The sequence below is a fragment of the Glossina fuscipes genome, unplaced genomic scaffold (assembly GCF_014805625.2).
Source record: "Glossina fuscipes isolate IAEA_lab_2018 unplaced genomic scaffold, Yale_Gfus_2 3, whole genome shotgun sequence".
NCBI lineage: Eukaryota > Metazoa > Arthropoda > Insecta > Diptera > Glossinidae > Glossina > Glossina fuscipes.
In genome coordinates, this window is record NW_023998417.1 from 13,482,211 (window position 1) to 13,509,378 (window position 27,168).

General features: G+C 35.5%; 3 protein-coding genes across 6 annotated transcripts; all 3 read right to left on the reverse strand.

Annotated features, from left to right (window-relative positions):
• Positions 1-309: 309 nt before the first annotated feature.
• On the reverse strand, positions 310-2,196 carry LOC119634631. Of its 2 annotated transcripts, none has more exons than XM_038028893.1 (4): positions 1,860-2,196; positions 1,548-1,779; positions 1,263-1,444; positions 310-686 (listed from the first exon to the last, which is right to left on the reverse strand). In XM_038028893.1, the coding sequence occupies exons 1-4, from the start codon at positions 2,055-2,057 to the stop codon at positions 546-548; spliced, it is 753 nt and encodes a 250-aa protein (XP_037884821.1). In that variant the 5' UTR covers positions 2,058-2,196; the 3' UTR covers positions 310-545. The 2 variants fall into 2 exon arrangements, with proteins under 2 accessions (XP_037884821.1, XP_037884820.1); XM_038028892.1 differs by having other exon boundaries at positions 318-686; positions 1,521-1,779; positions 1,860-2,193.
• A 5,617-nt stretch (positions 2,197-7,813) lies between these two features.
• On the reverse strand, positions 7,814-9,160 carry LOC119634625. Its single transcript, XM_038028885.1, has 3 exons — positions 8,580-9,160; positions 8,322-8,503; positions 7,814-8,256 (listed from the first exon to the last, which is right to left on the reverse strand). The coding sequence occupies exons 1-3, from the start codon at positions 9,025-9,027 to the stop codon at positions 7,918-7,920; spliced, it is 969 nt and encodes a 322-aa protein (XP_037884813.1). The 5' UTR covers positions 9,028-9,160; the 3' UTR covers positions 7,814-7,917.
• Positions 9,161-12,926: 3,766 nt separating this feature from the next.
• LOC119634623 lies at positions 12,927-25,569 on the reverse strand. 3 transcript variants are annotated; one of them, XM_038028882.1, is made up of 10 exons: positions 25,256-25,569; positions 21,913-23,101; positions 19,570-19,833; positions 19,206-19,459; positions 18,328-18,509; positions 17,913-18,236; positions 17,511-17,724; positions 14,543-14,653; positions 14,182-14,360; positions 12,927-13,124 (listed from the first exon to the last, which is right to left on the reverse strand). In XM_038028882.1, the coding sequence occupies exons 2-10, from the start codon at positions 22,826-22,828 to the stop codon at positions 12,983-12,985; spliced, it is 2,586 nt and encodes an 861-aa protein (XP_037884810.1). In that variant the 5' UTR covers positions 22,829-23,101; positions 25,256-25,569; the 3' UTR covers positions 12,927-12,982. The 3 variants fall into 3 exon arrangements, with proteins under 3 accessions (XP_037884810.1, XP_037884809.1, XP_037884811.1); XM_038028881.1 differs by having other exon boundaries at positions 25,165-25,569; XM_038028883.1 differs by lacking the exon at positions 21,913-23,101.
• Positions 25,570-27,168: the final 1,599 nt, after the last annotated feature.

Below are 27,168 nucleotides of genomic sequence, written 5' to 3' on the forward strand. Positions count from 1 at the left end.
AGAATTCGTGCGCTTCGAACGCTTTATAAAAACCAATGCTTGAATGTTGTCATTATAATTTGTGTATGTATTTACTTTCAACACTACAATATTAAAGATAAAAGATTTTTTTCGTATCTTTATTTGTGTTGGAAAATGAAATTCAATTATTTTTTCCCCTTTTTTTTTTGTTTAGTTTTTCCATTAAGGAAATCTCGCGATAGTCCCTAAAAAGCTTTTTACATAGATTTTTGGCAAAAAAAAAAAAAAAAACAAAAAAAACATAAATAAATAAATACATAAATAAGTACATAAATAAACAGAATTTCCTAAATTATATTTAAATAAATAAACTGAGTAATAATTGCATTACTTTTTTTTGTGTGGACTCTTTGGAATTATGTATAGTACTCTACGCTTCGACCTTGTTGTATTTGGAATATTTGGGACTTGTAGGTACTTTATTACGTAATGTAAGCCTATATAATTTACTAACACTAAGCTTATCAGATTTGCGATGTGTGTAAACTTTATTGTAGACGACGTTTGTTTTGTTTTTGTATTTATTAAATATAAGCATTGTAGGCCAAGTTGTGGGCGGCAGGTATCATTTCATATTGCTCTAATTGTAACTTAGGATTAAGGGAGCGTCCATCCCAAGGACCGTGAGCCGTTATGTGCGCTGTGTGATGTTCTGAGCTGGCAATCTAAAGATGAAAAACAAAAAAAAAAAAAAAAAAAAACAAATATTGCTTTAATGATAGCAATAAGATGGGGGTGTTCGGGCAATCATTGTTCAATAAACATATATGGGAGCAGAGGGAAGGGAGATGAGAGCTGATTATGAGAGCCAAATATTGTTTCTGTATAACGCAAAAAAAAAAAAAAAAAATTCGAAAAGTTTAGTTACATGCCTTAGGTTAGCAGTTATATAACATAAGTTCAATGCATTTCCTTACAATATCGTTTACTTACCTTGGTTTTCTTCATTTGTTTACCTATCAATTGTTTTTACTCATTCTTTATAAATTTAAATAAAATTTTTTTGGTTTGTTAGTTTTTGGTAGCAGTTCTCGCGTATTACTTTGGTTTAAGCTTTGATAATTTGTACAATCTTTTTACTATCTTTTACAGCTTCTTCTCATTCCATATCTCTCTTTCTCTCTTAATCTCTCTCTCTCTCTCTCTCTCTTTCTCTCTCTCTCATTCACTCTCTCTTTCCCACTTTCAATTTAACATGAGACAGTCGCCTAAAAGTAGATAGGAATTTTAGTTTTTCTTACCTTCTTGCATAATTGGAAAATGGCCAAACCAACCGAGACAATAAACGATAAGAAGCCCAAGCCTAAGGCATTTAAAGCCTTAATCTTCAAAATACCAATAGCCATGGGTATAACGGTGATTGCCTTCAGCAAAATCAATACCATAATGGGCATGGCTAGTTTGCGCAAACGCTTCTTCTTGCCTTAAAGATCAAATCAAAGAATGAACCATTTATTAACATGATTGCCTCTGTTGCACAAATTGTATTGGTAACACACCCTTCTTGAAGAAGTTTCCCTTCTTACCCTTGCCTTCGACAACATCACTATCGCCCGCAAAATTGACAGTAAAGTTTAATTCATCTTGTGCCAAATTACGGGAGGAAACCGTCACTTTAGCTTCTGCCAAAGGCAAGTCCATTGTAATATCGTGACCTTGTAAGTACTGCTCAACGATATCGAAGAAATCATTTTTTTCTGAACGTGAACTCTCAGCCGAAGTTGAATAACCATTGGATTGCACGGCTATATCAGAGATCTGGAAACGTAATAAAAAAAAGTTTTAGTATTAGTTGTTGCACGCCGTAATTAATGTACCATTGTTGATTGTTGTCTCACCTTATAATTATCTTTGCTGATTACTGTGTCTATAAATTTCATGGCTCTCACTTTAACGCAAGCCATATCATCGCTACCGCTCTCACATTTCTCATGCTCTTCATCAATAATATCTTTTATGTTTACCGCACTTGTCAAGGCTGTGAACAGATGCAGACTCAAAAGAGCCCCGAGGATCATAAATTTATATGCAGACATTTTCTCTATTTAAGTGTGCCTTAGAGTGCGTAAGTGTGTACGTAAAAATCCTGTAACACTACGACACGTTACTTTTACTGCCCAATCGTGTACTGGCCTGAATGAATAAACAATTGCGAATAATTATTATATTTCTATTGACCACGATTTTTATACTTGGCTTAACCAAAAGCAATGTCTTAAAATCAATCATTACCATTTCCAACAACAACAACAACAACAAACTATTATAAATATATAGATATACACCTGCTAATACATACGCACTTGTTACTTGGCGGTGTCTATTTTATTGGCGGAACAAGCTATATGCGGTCAATTGAAATGACAGACATAACCCTCCCAAGATTGAACAAAAAAGCAGAAAAAAAATTGTAAAGCAATTGCATGAAATTGAGAGTTATTCACTCTTTACTCTCGTAAGCTGCTTCTTGCTTTATCGACGACGAATTGTGTTCGTGTGTGTATTCGTTCGTTTTCGAACGAATTCCATTGTGTCTATCTATATGTGCTGCTTGCACGATTTGTTTGCTCTGGCAGATGTGTGTAATTGCGGTCGTATAAGTAACATAAATTTTCAATCATTCGCATTCTTTTCACGTTCAATACGAGCGCATTACTGCGCGCGATATATGCGTGTGCTCTGTAAGTCTTAAAAATTTATTGATAACAAAAAGATTAAAATTTTATAATTTTTATCTTTTTCAAAGTCAAGGTGTTTCCGCAGCCCATACATATGTATATTCATTCATTCATTCAATGAACATATTCATGTTAAAGGCTCGTTATATTTCTATTTGTTTGCATTTCGGAGCGAAGAGAGACATTTTCAGGGAAGCAAGTGTTGCAGCAAGATTGAACTTTTCAATGCGAACACAATCCCTCTGAGGAAATCGTATATTGAACTATTATCGACATCATATCTATTACTTGCTTGTCTTTTCAATCAAATCTTCATTAAACGGCTACGGCGATTAAGATAAGAAATATTTGAGTCAACTTTTTACAAGCAAGGATTTACTAAAACGCAGCAACAGCAGGTGGTGGGCGTAAGTTCTTCTAATCCAAAGGTCTTAGTGTGCCAAAACAAGGTTACGCGTCAGGTGTGAATGGAGTTTTTCCATTCGTCCCGTCTTCTCCCGTCCTGTTTGGCTTACTTAATTTTGACCACAGCCACTTTCTTTGCCATATATAAATATATTCTTCCTAAATTTTCTTTTGCTTTTAGATGTTTCCCCCCAAATTTCTCAATTTCACGTATCAAGCGCATATAAGCGTTTTTCGCATAGATGGTCAACTACGATCCATGCTTTCGTTTTCAATGAACATTTGAAGTGTAGTGTGCTTTCGTATTAAGAATACTCAAAAGTCGTAGTCTCTTAATCTAATTTTATTTTATTGAAATCCCTATGCCCCTCTTCTTCCCGCTATTAGCTAAGCGTGATTACAACGAATAACTGATAAATTCTGCTTTAGCCTCGTACTGTAGTCAAGTTGAAAGGAATCTTGCAAGAATCACATAAAAAGTGAAGCAACACTTTTTCTCTTATTTTTGTCACTATTTAGTTGAACGTGAGTAGCTCTTGGTAAATTCGTCGTCGATAAGAATAAGAAAGTTAGCTAACAATCCTTGAGGTTTTTCTTCGTATTTTTCTTTCATTAAATGCCGATTTGCCTTTTACGGAGTTTTGGAAATTTTTCAATAGTCAGTCTGCAATAGTTCTTTACGCCTAAGTTCCTTGAAACACACATAGCTAGCTATCTTATAGTAGATTTAAGGGTGAATAAGGAATAAATTCTTTCGCATGTTGAAGTCTTCGTATTAGACGGCATGTGAATCGCATGCCAAGCGTATAGAATGCACATTAGTAAAGTGTGCAAATAAATTGTGCTTCACATTGCATGCACACACACACACACATATATATATACCGATATTTGTGCACAATATTGGTCTCTGCGGTGCTATAACTTTTAATGCTTAATGTAAATTAAAACTATCTTTTATTATTTTATTTGTGTGTGTGTGTCTATGATACCTGTTTTTCTTTACTTTTCAAAATGCAATAAAGAGCAATCAAGGTCTCTGGTGAACAGAATGCAAACAACAATACAAATATTATGAGCATATGTGTAAATGAGTTTTATAAAAGAAGGTCAGAATGTTGAATGTCATGAATTATGTTGAACTAACGGCGACTTATTCAACATAACATTTTGTTTTATTATCGATAATATATTTTATGTAATGTAAAGGTAACGATATGCTAAAATTTCAATTGTAAATACGTAATCATTCGTATATGCCATGCGTGCATGTATAAATTAATGCTCATCTGGTTACATAAGCCCTAAAAAGTGAAAACCTTAAGTCATGCGCATAGACCATAATTGGACTCCTTAGGAGTCCCCATGTGAGTGCAATAATAAAAAAAAAAAAATAAAAAAAAAGGAAAAAAAAAAAAAAAAAAAAAAAAAGAAAGTTACCTCGATTACGCATAGAAAAAGAGTTACAACACATTTGTACGACTTTGTATTGAAAAGCGAAATGAATTTGAATTTGAATCGTTTTTAATACTTTTTAGGGTTAACGTATCTGACTTTATTTACTCAGCGCGAAACATTTAAATTATGATTTTTGTTTTTTTTTATTTGCTTTTTTCGTTTGTTTTCTTTTAAACTCGAAATTATAAATAAATACATATATAATCAGATTTTGTAAATTTTTAAAAAAAATTTCACCAGTAGCCACCTAACTACTCTATGTAACTGTGCGTGTAAACGAATTTACATACGTTTTCCTTATTACCAATTGCGAGCACATAGTGCCAACGTGATTTTTGGATGCGTAGTATTTCTAACCATCGGGATAGATAATTTAAAATTCCATTTGCATTTTTCCGATGATTGTCTGCATTCATCCAATTATTTGCCCACTGGCTGATGTGTTGGGCACGCTTGTCTCAGCATTTTATTTGCAAATTTCTATCATTACGTCAACAAGTAAAACAAAACGTCTTATCATACCTTTTAGTCCGTTTGGTACGCCTGACGCCGCGACTATATCTATTCGTAAACTTTAGTTTACATGACATTTAACGCCAAATTTCAAAGTCGATAATAATAGATGAAAAACAAGATAGATGGACGGACACCAGATAAGAGATGTACGAAGTTTTCCATGATTAGAATTCTCCTGTGATTAAATGCAAAACTGTTCGCAGGTTTTAGTTCACGTAGTCACACTGCATCAGGGAATGTTGATAAATTGGTTTTATATGGTATTCCAAGTTGGCCGACAAATCGGTTCTGTTTTTATTTTCACTTTTGTAAGGCTCTGCGAGTTATTTTTTCTTATTAATCGGAAGATAAGAAATCTGTGCTTCCTGTCTTATCGTGGACTTGATCCATCTCTAAACTTAATCTGGTCATAGAGAAAGAACGTATATGTCAAGCTTTTGCTTTTTATGTCCAACTTTGCCACAACAAATCTTCGAACTTCAGAATTCAGATAGAAAAACCGCTATGACCGCTTGTGCTTAAGTAAATCGATTCGGAATCTTATCCAGGTTAAGGTATCTTGTCGACTTTTTATGATAGTGGAAATGGAATAAGCTGGGATTCGGATGAGGTGAGTCGATGTGACCAGCATTCGAAGCAAGTAAATGCATTTTAAGTAGGAAAAGTAAGGAAATAAGGGAGACCGTGTTATGAGTGCAACAAGAGCACAAAATGAAATGAAAGTGGACTGCTTTTTAACTAACTTTATTCTCCAAATGTTAGGTATTTAAAATTCGGCTTAAAGCGAAGATAAATTTTCAAAAAATTTTCATTTATTCCTTAAAAATTTTTGACAACAAAGTTTCACTAGCTTTTTTTTTTTCTCTTTTATACATAAATTTCACATTTTTATTATCAAATTATGTTTAAATGAACAAATATTTAACATAAAACATACAAACGAGCTTACCATCAATTAAAATCAAAATAAATAAATTAGAAATTTTTTTATAAACACATACGCATTGATTTAAATCTTTCCGATGAATATTCATCAAAAAAAAAAAAAAAAAAAAAAAATCACTTATTATCGATTAAAGCATTTTATTAATTTTAGTGCCAACAATTTCGATTTAAATATAGTGGAAATGACGCCATGTTTGGCTATATTTATCGCTTTTCTTCATCTATGTCTTCAGAAATTTCAGTACATTTTTACTTTCACTTGAATAATTGCCTTTCGTTTATTGAATATCAACAAAACAAATTTATCACACCCTTGCACTTCCGGTGTCTTCTACAACGTTAGCTCTCTCACACGAATAAAATTTGGTGACTACTTGCCGCAAAGCAGTTCGGAGCTTGGAATTGACAATTCTCTCCAATTCGCACAATTCTTGAAATTGAGGGCGAACATAAGCATTTTATGGGAACTTGAGAGGAAGACTGTCAGTGGAACTGTTTCGCACGTCGACACAAAGTAGAGACTTTCACTGCCCATGCCGACAATAATTCAGATTCTAAATGTTTTACGCCCACGAGACTTACAGCTATCATTAGCTAAGAACGTTTCGTCCACATGTTTTGTTATAATAAAAATTCGAATATAAATTGTATGAATGTATCTATATGTAATATTGTTGTATATAATTACAAAAAAATATTGCAGTAAGTTTTAAATAAGAGAATTTTTAAGAATTCGTATATAAAATCAAATTCATAGGAAGCAAGCAAGCCCTACTCGAGCATGTACGAGTTTTTGAGGTTAATTTCTTGTTAAGAAAGGAAACTTTGGGTTTGTGCAGCTTTTGTGCCTTTTTCGACATGAGCAGCCGCAGCAAAGGCATAATATTTATCGATTTCCTTTTCTTTACTCCCTTCTTTCTGACCGTGTCGCCGTCTTACATGAAGAGCGGACATCCACTCAAAAAAAGACCGTCTCTCTCTCGCTCTATTACTTCATCTTTCAGAGCACCGCTATTGTCCTATATTACATGTATGTAGTGCTGTTCCCTTCACAATCGACTGGCAGTTACGGAAAAGAGTGCAAGCTTCTCTGCCTAAAGTTGCACATTGGACTTTCACTCCGAGAAGTTTGTTTCCTCAAAAATGTAAAGTTTTCTTCAGGTATTCGTTGGCCTTACCATGTTCTCCATATCACCGCCAATGGATATGAATCACGAAATAGAGATCATTCACTTTTTAAATGTACCTAAGATGATCGCAGAATTTGAGGCCTCTTAGGAACCCATATATTTTTCAATGGCAAACTTATGGCCAAATTGTGGAGTAGGTTCTAATCATATCGAGCATTTTGCATGTCTTTTAGTGATTAAAATTTTCGCTCTAACGCGAGTAATTCGTTTAATGTTTATACTAAGTTTTATTAATTATTTCTTTCACATATTTTTTTTCTTTTTTTCAATAAATAAATAAATATCTAAATAAAGCTAAAAAGCTCCGTTACAATTAGTAATCTTAACTTTAATATCGTCATCATTATCATCGTCATCATCATCATCATTATCATCATCATCAATGCCGTCATCATGTTGTCATAGCATTTACAAAAAACTAGTCTATTATAATTTCTGATGACATCCAGTCATTCATTATCAAAAAAAAAAAAAATGTTTCATTTAAACAAATCTTTGGAAATTTACTTAATTCGTTTATCCTAAAATGAAGAATAAAAATAAATACGTTAAAGACCTAAGTCGAAAAAATGGGGGGATAGAAAGGGAGCGAGAGAGACGGAGGGACAGACAGATAGAGAGTAAGTGAGAGAGAGCCAGAGAGTGAGAGAGACAACGAGAGAGAGAGAGAGGTAAATACGAAAGCGAAGGGAAGGTATATGCAATTAACGCTTCCGTTGGCCAGCGAAAGCCATGTCCTGGGCATCGCCGTGAATTTCCTGCGAAGAGCGAGCCCAAGTATGCGGTTCCCAAGCGGGTGCGGTATGTTCCAAATGCTCAACGTGATCAACGTGATGGGGTAGATCCAAATGGTGATCAAGATGATGGTCCAAATGATGCGGTACAATGTGCTCGACATGATGTGGCACCACATGCTCCACATGATGCGGTACGACATGTTCGACGTGATGATGATGTGGCACAATATGTTCGATATGATGATGTGGCAAATGTTCAATGTGATCAACATGATGAGGATAATGCACCACTTCGTAGTTAACAATCTGGTAATTAAAAGCTCCACTGTAGATATGTCTTTGAATAGTTTTAGAATATTTAGTTTTTATACCTTGGGCTTTGTTATTTTGAACACCACTAAAGCGCCAGATAATACGAGGGATAATAGACCTAAGGTCATGGCTTTCCAAGTTTTTAAAGCGATCAAGGCAAGAGCCAACGGCACCAAAACGGTAGTTTTCAGTTTCAAACCTATCAGAAAAGGTAATACCGCCTTACGCATAAAACCTCGACCTGGAAAACACAACACATAGATCGTATCATATATTCATGGTAAACGCACATTAAGCTCACACATTTTACAACTCACTTTCACTGCTAGATGCATCCGTTAAGGGAATTATTGCGCCATTAGTTAGGGGACTGTTCATAAGGAAATCAGGCAATAACGAGCGGCCTTCTGCACTTTGGAAATATTCGGGAGCTCTAAAGCGTAGGGCATGATTGTTTAGGAAATTCTCAATATTCTCAAATATTCTTTCCTCAGTTTGTAAGCTGCGTTGTTCGTTGTTGGTTACTGCACCACCAGTGCGAACAAGAGATAACTGATCAGTTAATAAGATTTCATTTTGCTTCACTGCAACGTTGAACCAATGCATAGCTTTAGGTTTCACGCAGTCTGTGTTGAAATCCTTCAGGCACGTATCGTACATATCAAGCGCCAAACCAGCCGCCGATTGTGTTGCTTGAGCGAAAATGCTGTCGGCAGCCAGCGCCACTACTACTGCAACTACTGCAACAATGGCACAACAATTCATCCTTTTCACTTTTTCTTTGAATTACTGCCCTTTTGCTTTTATCCAAATGCGCAGAGTTTATGTTATACCACCAAGCGTATGCCTTACGCGCCAAGCAACCAATCGAATATGTAAATAATATTAAAACGGTCTGTGGTTTTTATACGACCACTCTTTTAAATACCAGTAATGCGATTAACAACAACTAAAAATAAAGGTTTTATTTTTTTCTGCATGCATACACATACGTGGTCTTCGAGTTTTTGTTTTGTTTTGTGAACAATTCTCTCTTTTTTTTTTTTCATATTATTTTGCATCGTTACACAATATTTTCGCGGGGAGATTCGTTTGCCTATTGAGAGAACTCTTAAGTGAATTATTTTACTTGCTTGTGTTGGTTGCATAGTCCACATATATTATGTTGATCTAGAGGCCTCGAATGTTTTACCTCTCCGTCCTTTTAATGAATGCATGAACTCGTTAGCCTGTAGCATTAGTTGTTCTGTAATCCTTCCGTCGCTCTTCATCGATAAGCTTGAAGATAAACAGATGGTAGTAGTGAGTAGTACGAGATGAAGGAAGAGATAAACACGTCACGGATATATAACAGAAGTATAAAAGTGATTTCTACAGCATTCCAAATCAATTATCCCTTTGATAAGAAACTTAGAATGTTGATAAAAATCTTTTTCGCCAAAGGAGAAAACTTCTTTTAGCCTATTACCGATTGGTAAGATTACCTGGCAACGTCTTCAATTAGTAGTTCCTGAATTAGGGCAAATCGATCTTGCAGATTGTTCAAAAGAAAACTTTCTATCATCTAAAGCCAAAAATTTCCCTTGTTTTTCGAAATGGTGAGCAAATCAACTTTTTCACATAAGTGTGTGTGCATTTATGGGAGTTAGTTTTGACGTGACACGTTTTCGTAAAGTTCTGACGAAAAGATGATGTCCCGGTTAAATCAAATCATAACCTTGGGCGTTTCGTAAAAATGCATCCCGTACGTGCATGTGAAAGACTAGCGAAACTGCTTTGCTCTAAATATATACGGACATGCCTTACTCTAATCAAGGAAGTACCGAGGTAGGCGTATTAGTTCCGGTAACAGTCTACCTTTTTCCCACTGCTTCAGATTTTTGTTAGCTTACGAAGTTTATGAAGTATATTGGGTGATCTCAATTTTTTTGGCAGTCGCTAAATTCCGCACTAACCGGAAGACGAATTTTTGTAAATTACTTATATCATTTTTAAATGTTGTTGCTTTTTATACTATGGTTTGTTGTAGACAATGATAAATTAAAAATGGCACAGTTAAAAAAAAATTCAAAACAAAATGCCCCCACAGCAGATACTTCTTCTCTTATTGCAAAGAGGGGATGCAAGAGGTACAACAAGGGTGCAGGTTGCATAAGGTGCTCTCAGAAGAGCATAAATTCCATAAGGGGACTCGTGTCTTTGTATATAAAAATTGTTTGCATCGCAAGCTCGGTTTCCTAACCTTCACGATATTCATCGGTTTTCATGCCCTACACCACTCATGGTACAAGGCCATCCTAAATTTATGTGGATGTATGCATGTATGTTTCTTTTCTGTCCGTCCATCCGCCTTGTTTCGTTATGTTCAGCCTACAAGCTGAATGACGAACGCTGTTGAAAATGTTTCAAATCGGGCCAGTTTTTCGACCAATTTCCATACAATGTCTTATTTTGAAAAGCCGTTACATGAATGACTGTAGGAGGGTGCAAGATGTTTAAAGGCGTGTTTTTGCTTGTGTGTGAATGAATATATCTTTGCAAGAATTAGTAAATTGATACGTTTTCCTGGTGATTATCTTATCGAGAGGCGAAAAACATTTTCAAATTTTGCCTAACATATACATAGTACAGTATATAGTGTATATTAATATTAAGCACGTCTGAAGATTGCCGGTATTCATGCGTAAACGCTGTGAACTACTTGTATATAAAAAAGGGAAAAAATTCCGATTTTACTTTACCATAAATGAGAAAGAAATTTTGAACTTCGTCGCTGGTAGCAGACATATGTGAAAATTGTATTTTCATTTCTTATAACATACAACACAACCCCGCCAGCAACTAGTCCGACAACCGTATTTAGGAGGAGTTGTTTATATGAGCGGATTCCTCAATTACTTAAAATACTTAATAAATATTTTGTTGATTGAGTCAATGCTTCGATTATAATATCAAATACTGGCGATTGCCAGTAGGTTGATAATGAAGAAAATGAAAACCGAAATTTGTTATCTGTTATGCATAATAAAAGGGAAATCAGTTGATACGCAGCTAATCGCGTTACGTGCTCGGAAAATGAAATGTTCTCATTTGTGTTGGTTTGGCAGCAATGATAATCACTTAGACTTCAACTTGTTGCGATGTTATTGCATGGAGTTACACGCATTGTCTGCAATACGTACCACAAGTAATATATTCAGTTTGCTAAGCGCTTGGAACCCAAGCGCAGAGTCGACTAAAACGCATTCGTTCTCTATAAGGGAAAGTAGCGATAATTGTTTGTTTATATTTGTTCCGTATATATAGTAGGGAACAGAGACTTTTGAGACGGAAGGAATAATTCTAAAAAATAAAGATAACAAAATGCAAGTGTTGCACTTAAAGCATATAATGAGAAATAATAAAAAAATCGAGTGTCAACGGCGCGAAAATCTGCGACATTTCGGATGAGGATCTACATCAACTAAGTGAGGAGTTTCTCAATGCCTCGCTGCCTACTACCTCAAACGATAGTGGTGTTGCTCGAGAATCTCTCAAAAATAAGTTCCTGAGATCCTTCTGGTTGGATGAATTGTACCGGAAATTTAGCAAGCGGTAGTTGCCGAATTGTTGTAGCTGGAAGTGTGTAAAAATTGTACCTGTGTGCTAAGCTAATACGATCTCATAAGCTCATGTCAGCCTGGGTTTAGACCTAAATATTCCAGCTGTACTTTAACTGCCTCTCAAGAAAGATTATGGATGGTATCACATCCAGCGTCGATGTTGGACAAATGCAACTTCTTGCCCTATTACACTTTTCAAAGACGTTTGATTTTCAGCGGTTTGTATATTCAGCGAGTATAGTACGTTAGGCATTGTTTGCGGTGGACATGCTTGGATGTTACTGGAAACTATAAGCGATTGAAAATTTTTACTCAGTGTTAAGATTAAGCTAAGCATTCTTCTTCTCTTCTTCATGAACAAAAGCAGAATTAGTAAGTAAAGACACTACAAAAGCGATGGTAATCACTTATATTGCATATATATGCCACGCTGCTCCGGGTGAGAGCCTGCCTTCCCTGTCTAGCAATGAAATATCGTATACTAAAGGCAAATATTGATTGTTCAGAGCATTTTTCCAGCTCAGCGGTACTAAATAGAGTTACTTGTACGACACCGCGCCACAAAAACGCGACTGCATCGCGGCAGAGGTTAGAAATACATACAATGTATATGTCAATATACATTGTCATGTATACATGTCAATAAGTTATTACGTGGTTGTTGTTAGTACGTCCGCCGAGAATTTGTATAAACGCATGTTTTTTCCATAAGATTTTCTTTATTAAATATTCAATAGATATTAAGTTTTATAAAGTGAGAATGTAGTAAATATACACACTACAGTTGTACAAAATATAAATTATTTATTAAATGTAAGCCTATACTTCATTACTCAAATTGCAAAGCTTATTATCGACATTAATTAGGACATATAATTAGAGTGTTATGTATTTTATTACCTAAACAATATATTTACGCATTATAAATAAATAATTACTGATTTATTAAAAATATCGATTTACACGCGATAAATTGACAAAAAAAGGGACATACATACATGTACATATAATATAAATCTCACTTGTTGGTTGTATTCATAATAAATAATTTATATAATTTAAAGTCAGACTATTTTTGCAAAAATACGCATTCGTATCCGTCGAATCACCCGTCTGGTCTATTCCGTATTGATATTACAATTCGGGTATAAACGTAAGCAATCTTTCTGATCTTGACCGTCCCGGGCCGCTTGTATCAAACGGAAAAAGCGTATCACTGCAGCGTTCGTATTCTTCACTGGGGCTAATTCGCTCGTATCTCTGAAAATGCAAAATGAAAGAAGATGTAGAAGACTTTTTCAATTTCAAAGCATCAGTAAGCTTTCATCTGCTTGGGCAGCATAGCCAAAAAAATATAAAACAAAACAAAAAAAATTTATTTTAGTACGAATATTAAACGCCTACTACCCACCCTCCACGCATACGTCGTTCTTACAATTCGCTAAACCGACTCGGATAAAGATCTATGGCAGGGAGAGCTTACCACCATCTTCGAATAAGGCGTAATGCCAGCTGTTAGGTTGGTTAAGACGGGACGAGTCCCTTTGTGCATTGGATGCAAAGGATGTGCTTGGATCGACAACCGCTCTGCTTCTCTGCACTACACTGCACTACTGCCACTGTACCTAGCGACAAGCATGGAAGTAAGTCCGTCCCATCTTGGATTTCGTTAATTAGCCATAGCTAGCAATTCGTAGTCATGCAATTTACATAATAAAAGTCACTCCACCAATGCTTCGGAACATGACAAACCATCTGATAAAAAAAAATCGGATCTTGTGGGCGTTTTGAGTTCTAAAAAGTGCTACTGTACTAGAATCTAATGTTTAGGCCTGAGCTTGTTTCGTAATTTGTTAAACAGAATTACGTTTTTCTTAATATCATGGTCGGATTTTTGTAATTTTATTAAATATTGTGCAAAACCTCCCATAATGGACTTCAATTAGGTTAACAAATTGAATCAGAAAGAGTATTCAGGGCTTCAGATTTAATGTTATCGCGCCGTGATGCTTATTAACTTTTTACAAAGGGCAAAATGACAAACATAAAATATCCTTATCGAACGCCCAGCTATATGCAATGCAAATGACGAATTTGTAGACGTTCAAAAAAATTTAAAATAAGGGATAGGCGAGAATATCACATGAATGGCCGGCTGGTGATTATCTGTGCTGAAGCCTCAAATGCACGTTGCCGTACAAGGAAACTTTAGCAAAAAAGTCAAAAGAAAAAAAAACCCGACTCGGTGTAGAGCTGACATAACAAGTTTTAATTATCTTTTCATGTGACCTTGTCTTACTTCGCGATGTTCACTTACCTGCTCAATTCTGCCGATACGAAATTACTGTGTGGACTGTAACGTGCGGGATCCTTGTACATACTGCACACGAGTCGCTCTTTGCACAAGTCATCTGTAACGCCAAGTTGTTCAATGACTTTGTCAATTTTCAGCAAAATGGGACTGTAGAACTGGTCATAATTGAGCGGCATCAAAGGCTATGCAAACAAGAACGTGTAAATTAAAAAGAAACAAGAAATGTTGATAAAAAAAAAGCACAGTGTGTTTCGTAGCAATTTGTGCCTTGTCCTGCCCTGGCAAACATATCACATATTGTATTGCTAAAGGAGTTTTTCTTTGCGGTTTTCATTTTTTGATTCGTTCATTAGTTGCTACATACCTGACCGTCCTGGGCGAATGGTTGTTTGTCCAAAATTTTTTGTTGCTGTTGTATGAGCCTTTGCTCAGTTTGTATACGCAAGGCTTCCTTTAATTGCGCAGCAATTTCCGGCTGCAGAAAGTTTCCGGAATGCAAAATAAACGAATTTTCAAAGATTAAATTATGTCAATAAATTGAGAGAGGTTGCCAAAAGCTCATCGAAGCGCCTCATAGTTTATTTATATGTTTGAGGAGTGTTGAAATTGCTATTAAGATAATCTTTATAGAAAATTGTAGCTTAAATCTGAGGAATTGCTTCTGGCCTGATTTCGCTTTTCTCCTAATATATGAAAATCATTTATTATCCTAAGCGAAATTAAGTAGTGAGACTGAAATTTCCGTAATGTAATTTGACAAACTATGTTTGGCAGGTCCAACACTTACTGCTTCACTTCTTAACGTGTCATACAAGTTTTTGCAAGCAGCCAATGCATTGCTTCCTCTCTTCAACTCATACCAAGTCCAATATCAATATAAGCTAAGCAGTAATGACGCCTTCGATCTGTTTACCTTAACCTAACAAGTAATATTGTCTGGGGATCGTCGAAAGGATCGTCGCAGGTATTGAAGAATTCCAGCATTTAACTGCTGCAGATGCTATTAAAATCTAAGCACTTCTAAAGCTGGACTTGTGTTGGTTTAATAAGAGATTTGGTCCTCCTTTGATTAACCAACCAACAAGATATTCAACTTGAAATCGTTTCTCAAGTACTTCAACACGTGGTTTCGTTAACTAATGTAATGCCGTCAACGGGGCAATGCATTTGAAATAAATGTTAATAAGAAATGTTCTCCTCGTATGTGTTCTTTTCGTTTCACTTATGTGTCACATGTAAGGGGCATTTAATGGCAAACTTGAATTGCAAATCATCATTGCACGCCCTCTATAATAAAATAACCACAGAGCTATGCCATGCTTCGTGCTATTGCCAAGTGTTTTGTCGCTCTTGCATATGTGTGCTATATGTGTTATATGCGGTTGCTGCTGTCACACAAACAGTATTCAGTTAGATTACTATTAATGACACACTTTCGCTATAGAGCTTGTGTTTGCACTCATGTGATATGCTTGGTTGGTTGATTGCCTGTGCACATAACGTGCCATTTAACAGTTATTTCATAGGCGAAAAATGGATTTAATGTGTGTGTGTGTGTGTATGATTAAATAAAAGACTAAAAAATATACTAAATTTAATTTGCATTTATTCTTTACTCTTTAATTGCTTTGCTATTTCAGTTTAGATTCTCTAAAGCGTTGTAAACGTTTGATTGCGAAAATGTCATTAATTGCTTCTGACTTAGTTTCTTTCGCTTTTCAATTTCTACGTCTTATGAGTTATGGTGCTTGAAGCCAATATTGTATGGAAGTTTTCGCACTCTGCCCAATTAGCCTGCGGAGTACTCTTTGCCGAAGATCCTATTAAATCATTTGCACTTTAAGTGTGCACACTTGTGGGCCTAGAGACAGAACACGTGCGTGTATTAATGACTTATGTTAGTATAGACATAGCAAAGAGTATCATTTGCCTCATATTCGTTTATTTCGTTTATCAGAAGATAAACACCATAGCACTCACTTTCCACAGATAGCATTGAAACAACCCAACCAAGAAATAAATTCGATAATTGGTTGCTATCGAACTAACATGGAAATGATAGGCATGTATAAGTTTACTTAAGAGGTTCGTGAAGAAAGGAAGAGATGTTCGCCTAAAATTGCAATTTTGATACCCATCCTCTTCTTACCCATTACAGACTTATAAATTACGTTGTTTGCAGATATAAGGATTTCGTCGGTCGAGATAATTTTTGCAATGCCATAGGTTACTGTTCCTAAGAAGTACAAGTGGTTTTCTTCATTGTGGGCGTTTCCGGCTTTAGACGGTTTTCGTAAATAAGTTCATCGAGTTTCTCAACAATTGTGCTACGAACTGTAAGTGTTATTGGTTTCTTTTCTATGCGGGTGTGTTTCTGAGCAAAAGCACCTGGGTTTTCAATCTATGCCAAGTCTTAATTTTGCGTCTTAAACTTATCACCCCTAACCACTTTACCAATGAATGTCAAGCAAATGAGATGGTAAGTGAAAGAGCGACTGTCTCTCCAGCCTCTCCACTTTCCAGTACATGCATATGTATGTTGCACTTAATACACACGTATATTTACATGCTGCAGTCGCAAGGACTTATCTATTAAATCTCCTCCCTTTGGTTCTGGTTATAAGAACGAATTAAACATTTAATGTGTTTCTCCTTGAGCCAGCAATGGTATGTAAAAAAACTTACTACTACTACTACTACTACAGGGCTTTTATGAGAATTGAACGCTCAATATGGTGTATGCTATAGCGTACAATTGTAATGAACAGGCACGACATTCGGTTCGAAAGAAATAATCAAGTACTTCTAGCGGCCTTAGGAACCACTTTCGAACAGCTTACGATGGTATTATTTTTTACTACTACTATATAAAAATTTCTTTTCTACCTCAAAAGGAATCGAGGAACTTCATATAATTTGGCATATTAACCGGATTGTGCAAAATCTGGATGAGATGAAATCAATTTTTTTTGAAATCTTTCCCATCTTGCAACATGTTCTAGTTCTTAGAATTTTATGATGAAAGTTGGTCCCGAACGGTCGCTTGGCATCTAAATAGATCTGTTTTTTACACCATTCCTCATAAAAGCTTTCTTATAAAAAGCGTGTCTTTTGTAGAATGCGAAGGCATAGTTATTGGTGCTTGAAGGTGAAAATATAGGCGGTATAGGGTAACTATTAGTCGATCTAACATTCTATGGTACTTTAAGATCTTGGAGACGTTTTACGACCTGGAATCGTAAAAACGTTGAGAGCTTGAAATGTTCGAACGGAATATTCTATTCTACTACGATTGTACGCTTTGATCGCTATAGTGAAAGTCAATTACTTACCGTTAGAACAGTTTTAGTTTGAATAGAATTCTGTAAATGTTGTTGCTGCTGATTTCGATTTGGATCATATTGAGCAATAATTTGGGCAGCAGCCGATAGTGGTGTGTTTTGCAGTTGCGGTTTATGTGATCCTTGCATGTGAACAGGCGCTGCATACACAGAATTAAGAGCCGACTGAGCGGGTACGTTGTTTTTATATTTGTGGCCGTAGCCGCTATAGGTTAAATAGATGGAGAAATAAATTAAAGCAAATTAAGGTGCGAACAGAAATTCGTTTACACATTTTGTATGTCGTCGAGTAGTGTCGCGTTGTGAAATAATAAAAATTTGTGTTTTTCTTATTGCATAAGGATTTTTGTTTTTTTTTTTTTTTTTTTTTTTAGGTGCAGGCGGTTATAATACCTTTGCTTGTGATCGTTTTGTAAAAATGGATTGAATGCTTGACTAGTGGCCTGGGGTTTTTGAAAATTTTGTGGTTGTGCTGAGGATGGTGGTGGTTTATGTAATACACTCGTTATAGGTAATCGTGGTAGTTGTGTGACCGTTTGCTGCTTTCTTTTTATTGGATGTTTTTGTTTCTGTTGTACTTGTTGCTTGGGGCTTAGACTGGCTTGTGTTGTACCCAAACCCCAATCATTCAATTCATTCACATCGTTTTTAAGGTGTGGTTTAAAATAATCTGAACTTTCATCGACATGTGCTACACGATTTATATCGTTTATAAATCTATGAGATATAGTAGATTCCGATCAGCAGTTGCTTTTTCTATTTATGTTTACGAATTTCATTTTCAGCGATTCTTGCTTAGTTCACTTACTCTGATCCTAAACCGGGTCCCGAAAGCTCCCAGCTGCCATCGTAGTGATCGTGCGAATTGGGTTTGTACGATTCATGAGGAGGGGGCGGCGCCCCATGCAAATATGTGGAAACATGACCTTTGGGGGGAGATGTATAAATAATTTCTGGCACATGTTCAGCGCTATGCCAAGCTGGTACAATCTACAGCAAAGATAAAGAAAGGAACGACAAATATTTATTCGAAAACTTGCATGAAATAATTTTGTAGGGAATGATTTTGTTATATTCAATGGGCCCGTGCTACGTTTTTAACATTTGCAGTCGTCATAAAAAGTATCAAGTGTTCTATTATTCTGTGCGTAGGGTGATTTCGAAATTCCGTCAAGGATAAATTTCTTAGTCGGTTTGATCGTATGTCTGTCTATATGATGTAGACAAAAACGTGGATGAGGAGGGGCGCTTAGATAGCCTGCTGATTGCTGGCCTCAAAACTTGTATAGATATGAAATAAATGTGCTTTCAAGAAGACAGTTCACGGTTTTAAGTGGTGAAAGAAACTTTAGAGTTAAAGTAAAGTGTCTCTGCGAAACAAATTCGTCGCTTTGCGATTAGACTATTAGTTTAGATATGAACGCTTCATAGGGTACCGAACATGCGGAATAACTTATATGGCTTTTCATTTGTTCAGGATTATGCTTTTTCTTCTTGAAATCAATGCGGTTTTGTTTTAGATATGTATTGAAGGGCAAAATTTTCAAAATATAATGCTTATCCTATAAACATCTTGCAATGAAGGTCATATATAATGAAAAGCTCTACTCGTAGCCATCGGCGGAAATTGCAAATAAATCGGCAAATCGTGTAATCAATATGCGAACAATAGAGTGCAGTACTTACCGTATGATGATGATTAATCAAATGATGATGATGATGATATTTTGTAGAGTGATATGTTTGCTGATAGTATGAACACAATTTAAAGAGATGCGATAGTGCAGGAAACAGAAACAATAAAAACTTCAGCAACAACTTTTTAGCGGCAGTCACACCAATAATGAAGGGCAACAGCCAGAAGATTTTAATTTTTATAATTTTTATGATCAATATTAAAGCTAAAAATGACAACAACAACTTGCTCTGAAAGAGTTTCTCTGTTGAGAAAAAAAAAACCAAACGAAAAGTATGAGAAGTAGTAGTAGAGGATAAAACAATTTTGAAAATTTTAGAAAATTTAATACCAAAATAAGATAACTGTTCTTACGTATTTTTTTCATGAGAATTTTTCCCGCCAAACGTGCCTCAATTTGTTGCCTGGGTATTAATTCCAGCTTCGCAACCATTCCATTGCCCTCGAGAGAACGCGGAGATATACGAAATGTAGCGCCGTCGAATAATATTTCGGGTAACTTCAATTCCACGTCGTGGGTTATAGCAAATTTTATGCTCTTCTCATACAAAGCATTTGTCACCTCTTCAATCGGTGTTTCCGCTGTTTCGGCTATTTCCGCTCCTTCCGTCGTTTCATCTGTCGGAATACACATGCAGTTGCGTAAATTACTTTATCTGTGCTTTCATGTTTGCCTAAAGACAACAACAAACCATATTTCCTCTCTCTCCGTTTACACGCACTTTTTGTTTACTTTGCTAAGGATTCTTGTTATATCATGTAACATAGCATTAAGCATGACAGTCAACAATTTTATATTTTCGCTACTTATTGGATCTTTTTGCTAAATACGGTACTTGTATCAAGCTTTATGTCCATATCTAGCTATGCTAGTCTTTTTTAGCCGTTGTGTGCGGACCATAATTGGGTTTACTCTTCATCCGTGATTGCCAACTACACACATATTGCATCAAGTTTCAGCTTTTTGATATCAATCTACCTTCAAAGTGTCATTGACAGGCGGACAGCGAAGAAACGGCCATTTCTAAATTCACTAGAGGTCATAGAACTAATTGAATATACATTTTATGGATTCCCTGGTGATATTTTTCTGGAATCTTGCAAACTGATCGACAAAATTCATACACCACAACGCCTGATTAGCGTGCAACTCAAGCCGTTTGCAAAATTCCGTTACCTTAGCAACATTTTTTCCTTTTATTGTAAAACGAATATAAAAAAAAATGAAAAACATTTCTACCTGAAGCGGCTTTTATTTGAATAGAAAGTAAAACAGCCGTAAACCTGAAATAATTGTGACTTAACGGTAATTATAGTTTATTGACATTTGCATTGAGATTGGTTGGCTGCAAGATGCGCAACTTTCTTACATCTTCTTCACATCGACAGGGGCAACAACATTTAAAGCCCAAGTATATTTAGTAAAAAAAAGGAAGTTTCCGTTTTTGATAAAACATTCTGATCAAAACATATGCAATTTTGAAACAAAACAACATAAGATGAGCAGTTGTAATTCTGCGAAATAGACCAATAGGTGAATTTTCATTATTGGCGATTCATTGGTGAATTTTCATTATTACAGGCGAAAAATGACATGTCGTGTAGTTCTTCTCCCACCGTCAAAGTTTTGCGTATTCACTCAACATAACGAAGTTTCATTTTTAACCGGCTTTTGCCAAAGACTTTTCTTCGTACGACGATCTTTCAAGATTGCGTGTTATATGGCAAATCGTTCAATGCAATTTAACGCAATTTCGTAAAAGATTCGCCTCGCGTCAAGACATGTCAATGCAAATTTTCACAACTTGTTACTTGAACACACGAATACAAGAAGAAATATCGAACGGGCGACAGATAGAGGGGCGGACAGACTTTTTTCAATATAAGGATTCTGTAACGATTTCTTGCAAACGTTGCATGCCTCTACTCAAATGCACACACCCACACACACGCACGCTCATCCATATATAGACTTAAATTGTTTATTAAAATTGTTACAAGAATTGTATAGCAACCAAGTGAAAAAATAAACAAAAAAATAAAATGAATAAGCACATAAACATGTACACATACCTATACATGCGTGTATATATATATATAAGCAGTCAAAGGATTAAAATAAGAAGTCTTGCAAGGCAGGACATAAACTAGCATTAAAAACACAAAAATTCATTGACTTTGTTAGTTTCTGGTCGCATTTCTTTATCCAGAACAGAAAAAGGAAACACATATCCTGATGGTCTCTAGAAGAAGGTAAACTTCTGTTTTGTTTTTATTAAATAAGTTATTTGAAAATTTCTAATTGAATTTTCGACTTGCGGTTATTTAAGCTTTTCTTTATACATAAAACATTAGTCGAATAGTTTTGCTTATTAAAAAGTTTATATGCTTCAAAGATTATTGAAAAAGAAAAAAACAAAAAATATGTTTTTCATGCGAGCAAAAGCTAAAATCCGATTAACAGATTGAAGTATTGTAACACGCAAATAAATGCTAAGAAACAATAAAAAAAAAAACTTGATTATAAAACTCAAGTAATGCGTTTAGAGTTGAGACGTTTACGAAAGTGAAAGTTTGACGCGAACAGTGTGAGATTAATAAGCAGAAAAAGAATTGAAAATTAATTCAATTTAATTTTTTTTTTTGACTTTCGTCTCTTTCTAAATAAATAAATAAATATAAATCTGCCCAACATACCTGCAGAGAAATGATTTCGTCTCGCGTTGGCGAATATTTCATTATCCAATGTGTTGCTATCGCCATCTGCATTAGAATCGGAATAATCTTTGGCTGCTGAAGCTTCAGTGGAGTACAACTGCTCCTTTTCCCCGCCATGTTTGGATGCTGTTTTTTTCTGATAATTATTTGTGTTGTGGTAGAATTTCAATGCTTGTGTAACATTCATGTCTTTGGCATCTAAGACGTCGCTTAGATAAACGTAAACATTCTTTTGAAAACAAGTAAAACTAGGTTTTGTATAACATTCGCGTACAATACCGTCCCAGAGTTCGTTACCGGATGCGAAACGCTTGGCAAAGCGCGCGAATATTGAATCACTCCCATCACCACCGCCACCACCACCAAGACGGCTCTTTGCTTTATTAAATGCGTTAACTGTTTGATATGCAGTTTGATGTGCGAGAGAATCATTGCGTAGCCAGTCGTTCGTGGGAATGGTTGCATTAGTTGCATTAGATAGGATTTCTGACGGCAATAAATTTGTCGATGAGTTTATATTATTACTACGCTGATAGTCAATGGAAGATGTCGTCGTTGTTGATAAACTAAGAATGTTTACTTTCTCTGCATTTAATCTGGCCTCGATTACTATTGAAAATACTAAAGGCAACAGTAACCAACTATGATGATAGCGACATTTTCTACTTAATCCGGTCCTTCTTTCACTCCAACAATTTCTGTTATTATTCATCTTCTGAAAGCTGGAATAATTTTTTCCTTCTTTACCGGTCCATATATGGACAATTTTGGTCATCACAGTGTGCTGGTGTTCTTTTGTTCGCGTCATATCTACGTTGGCTTTCAACGTAGAGTATGTTATAAGATTTGTATTACTCTGTATTCGCCTTAAACGTTTTTGCATTTTTTTGCACATTTTTTTGTTTTTCTTTTGCCTTTTTAATGCATTCCTTTTTCAATTTTCATTCATAACTTTTCCACATATTCCGATATGTATTCCACAAGTTTGAAAAAAAGCAAAGAAAAAACTTTTTTCTTAATTAACCAAAGTTGCACTCAAGTGTTAGAAAAGTTCTTTGCAATCGAATTTTCGTTTGTTAAAAGTTATATGAAAGCGAACCGTGATTTTCAATTTATTAAGTGACGTATGCAGATTTTTTGATTGTATGCGGTTTGACTTCTTTTTCTTCTGTTTACCCGGAAAAAGTCTTATTTTTAATTTGATTATGCGTAGTTTTTTTAGTAAGAGAGAAATTGCATTTGTTTATGGCTTATGGATTATGACGAGATATTTAGTTTGAGAGAAATTTAGAAAAGAAAAAGTTAAGCTTTCTATTGAGTTAGAAGATGTAACTGCTTCTTAGATTGCCAATGCATCTTAACGGTAAAAGCACAAGACATAATCCATCCAACAACCATCAATAGGTCAAATCAATAAGTTTCTGAATAAAGCAAATTAAGAGAAGAAGTGAATAAGTTACATAAGCTTAGAGGCAAAATCAGCACAGCCACCGCTTCGCGCACGTATATCAACAATTAAAGGTGAAAACGTTTGCCAATTGCTGGGTACTACGATTACCATAAGAATTTATTCCAAATTTTCAATTATAGCAGACACCTTTGCGAACTGATCCTTGTCATGTCTCGTTAAGAACAAGTTTGCAAGTGACGTACTTTACACCTAGGGTGGTCCGTCTGTGGGTTTTTGCACTTATTACCGAACGATTGATATACGTTATGTTTATTTTTCCCTTTGTAAGACCTAGAAACTGTTATGAGAGAGCCTATAAGCAATATGTGTACTTGATCAATATAAGATTAGAAGTGGATTCAACTTTTCCCGTAGATACAAAAAAAAAAAAAACTACTAGTACGGCAAACATTAGCCCGAAATTTTTTACAAACATCAGTCAGAGCCAACCAAAATCTTAGTAAAATGTAAACATTGACCGCCTACAGGCTTGTTTCTGAACGTTCATAAGATCAGGGGACGTAGCGTCTTGGAACGTAGCTTAAATGAATAGATCAAGTGGTACGTGTTTTTAAAATGTTGCCATAATAACCAGAAAAATTCCTATGGTTAGTGGTATGACGATAGGTTTACGATTAGAACGCCCTAAAGCTGAACTAGGGAGGATCATTTTTCCAATAAATCCAATAGGTTTCATTACTACGAGAAGAAGGAGAGTGTGGCAATATGTGACGCCCGGTAACATTTGCCAGTGTTCTCTCTGAAGATACTTATGGGTGTTAAAATGATGGGTTGGCTTCGCATCATGGCCGTGCCTTAGAAAGTTATGTAAAGTTATACAAGGCGATATGCTCCCAGTAAGCCTTTGCTGACCGAATTTAGAGCCTAGCGAGGACAGGTTTGGAAACGCGGCCAGATTCTATAATAACATTTTATTTTTTTTATTAACTTATGTACTGCGCATGACATGTAGAACGATGTGAAATTGGAAATAGCCAGTCACTAGAGATGTACGCAAAACCGCGAAAATGGTTTTCCTACTTCTTTTGATTAATAAATGAATTGAGGGCGTGGTAGTCGTACACTATGATGGTCTTGTAATTGCATCACTATTGATACAACAGTGATAAGAACACGTTTCATAAAAATTCAATAGACGGTCGTATGTGTGTGTATTTGGGCATGAAAAGCAGACTGAAAGTATCTGTGTATGTGCTGTCACAATACTCTGTCATAATTATTGACAGAGTCAAACTATGACTTCATTGATGAAAGCTCTGGCAATCATCGTTTGTCTCGTCGCCAATAAAAATTTTAATTACATTCGATTAAGACTCTGATATTCGGTTTTTTGGGATTGCGTTTCGACAAATACATGCCGCCTTCAATTCCATATAAGACAAACGTGTAATAATCACCTTGCTTACGATTATTATGGCGAGGCAATTAACGCCTTCGTTACTTTCGTTTTTGCATAAACAGACGGCGAAAATGTGAAAACGCCCATCTAAACTGCCTGCCCTGTGATACAAAAACACAGGCCGTTATTCCAAAAAAAGATTTCCAAATTACCATCGACCGAACATTGATTTACGAATATGTAGGTCAGCTAATGCTACATAAGCTGCTACAAAATGGAAAGTAATGAACATATTTTGTGTGCTGCAAAAATTTGGTAGAAAATAAACTAACTTTCAGAATTTCTCTCATATGGTTTTTGTGTGTTTGTGTGTGTGTGTGTGCTTGATGGCTTGTCAAAATATTTACGATAATTTTCGTACACTTAATTGTCGTAATTTGAACATGATTTTCTTAATGGAATTTCTCTCACATGCATTGCTTTTAGCTTTTTTCGAAACAAAACGCACTCACTTAACACAAGTCCGTCCGTCATCTGACCGGACGAGACAGTATGCCAGTAATTTTGCTTTACTTTTTTTGAGATTATTTTTTAGTTTTAGAGAAAAAAAAAAAAAAGAAAAAATTTTTTTTAAATCTTTTTTTTTCTTTGTTTGTTGTTGCGTTAATCGCCGCGAGACTGCGAAGAATTGTAAAAATCAATCTCCGTTAAAGTTTTTAACAGCGATGCGTTTACTTGCCAAATAACTGAAAAACTGATGCTGTCAATGTACGACTAACTTTAAGTTGTTCGGTGATTGTTAGCACTGCTTGTGAAAACTCATACATTTACGTGTATCTGAAGGAAAGCACATAAAAGAACTGTGGAAATAAAGTCAAGTTTCGTTTGGAGGTAAAATTTCGTAGCACCACTGTCTAAGAGAGCGTTTAACTTTAACGCTTATCTTCAATTTTCTCATACCTCTCGTTGTTGTTGGTTGGGCGGCTTTTAAACTTGACTTAGGCAACAGCTGTTTCTGTTTACATTACGTTTTTTCGTTCTTCTCTTTTAAACATTTTTCGTCATTCTCTCAGCCGGCTGTGTGTGCTTGACGAGTCAATTTGTTTTTTCTCTCTCTTCCGAAATAGTGATCTTGTCTGGCTTGTTGTGCAACTATCGAACACAGTGCCATTGTGTTTATAGGTCTGAACATAACGAGCTCAGCCCAATTAATTGATTAAAAGCAATTCTTTTCTATCAAACCGTTGCTGCACTCATTGCTGAGGTTAAAAGAAATAAGAGAGAGAGAGAGAGAGAGGTTCTTGGTGTAAGTTCAAGTGAATAATAATTGCCATTAAACTATTTGCAGTTAAACGCGTTTAATGCAATAAAGTTCTTTGATCGCGATAAAAATTGCAAACACATAAACCATACACCATATTCATGTACGTGTATCAGTAAAACTTTTGGTAAAAATTTGATTTACGTTTTGAGCTATGTTTTCTTATCGAAGAGTATCAGTGTCAGCAAATCTAAATTAATTTTCATGATTTTCCTTATGAAGCACTCAAGCGCTATAGAAAAGTATATGCGTCTAACAAGAACGTGGCTGATTTTGCTGAAACCGCATTGTTATGCAATTTTTCCCCTACCATGGACTGCCATTTTTCAAACTAATGTTTCACACGAACATTGGAGTGGATGTTAGTTACTCTGTGATAGCAAGCTTTTTGCAAAATGTATATCATATTTTCGGACAAAAGAAGTAAAGAAACAATTGAACAAAAAGAGTAACTGTATTTATCACCAGCAATTGAAATCGCAATGCACTCCTAATTGCCTCGCTGTCGGGTAACATTTGTGCAGCAATATTTTACGTGATTATCTAGATGACTAGGAAGACTGAGTATTCTAGAGCACGTCTGCAACCCGTCGAAGAACGGGTTAGAGTGTTCTTTTCTATTGCCATTCTATTTCTCTCCATATTCACTCGATGGATAGGCTCTCCCGAGTAATGCAGAAACCCTTGTCGACAATCTTCAATTAAAAGCAAATTCCGCGAGTTTTTAGTTGGATGTCTCCTCAATACGAGAGAATGAACTTTGTTCTTTGTTTTACTCAAATTCTACTGCCTGGCTTTCGTATACGCACTTCTTTTGAATGTAAAAAAACAAGATTTCCTTATTAAAAAGTAGTACAAAATTTTTATCACTTTAGTCGTAACAGGAATATTGACTTTATTTTGTCCTACTTTATTGTTGTTCTTGCTTCATTTAGAAGCACTGCACGTCTGGTACAACTTACAACATCAACCATATTTTGAGATGCTTCGCGCAGAGCGACTATCTGCACTTAATTGCAGTTGAACATTAAGAATTGAGGTAACCGTTTTATGCTTGAAAAAAAAAAAAAAAAAAAAAAAAAAAAAAAAAAAAAAAAAAAAAAA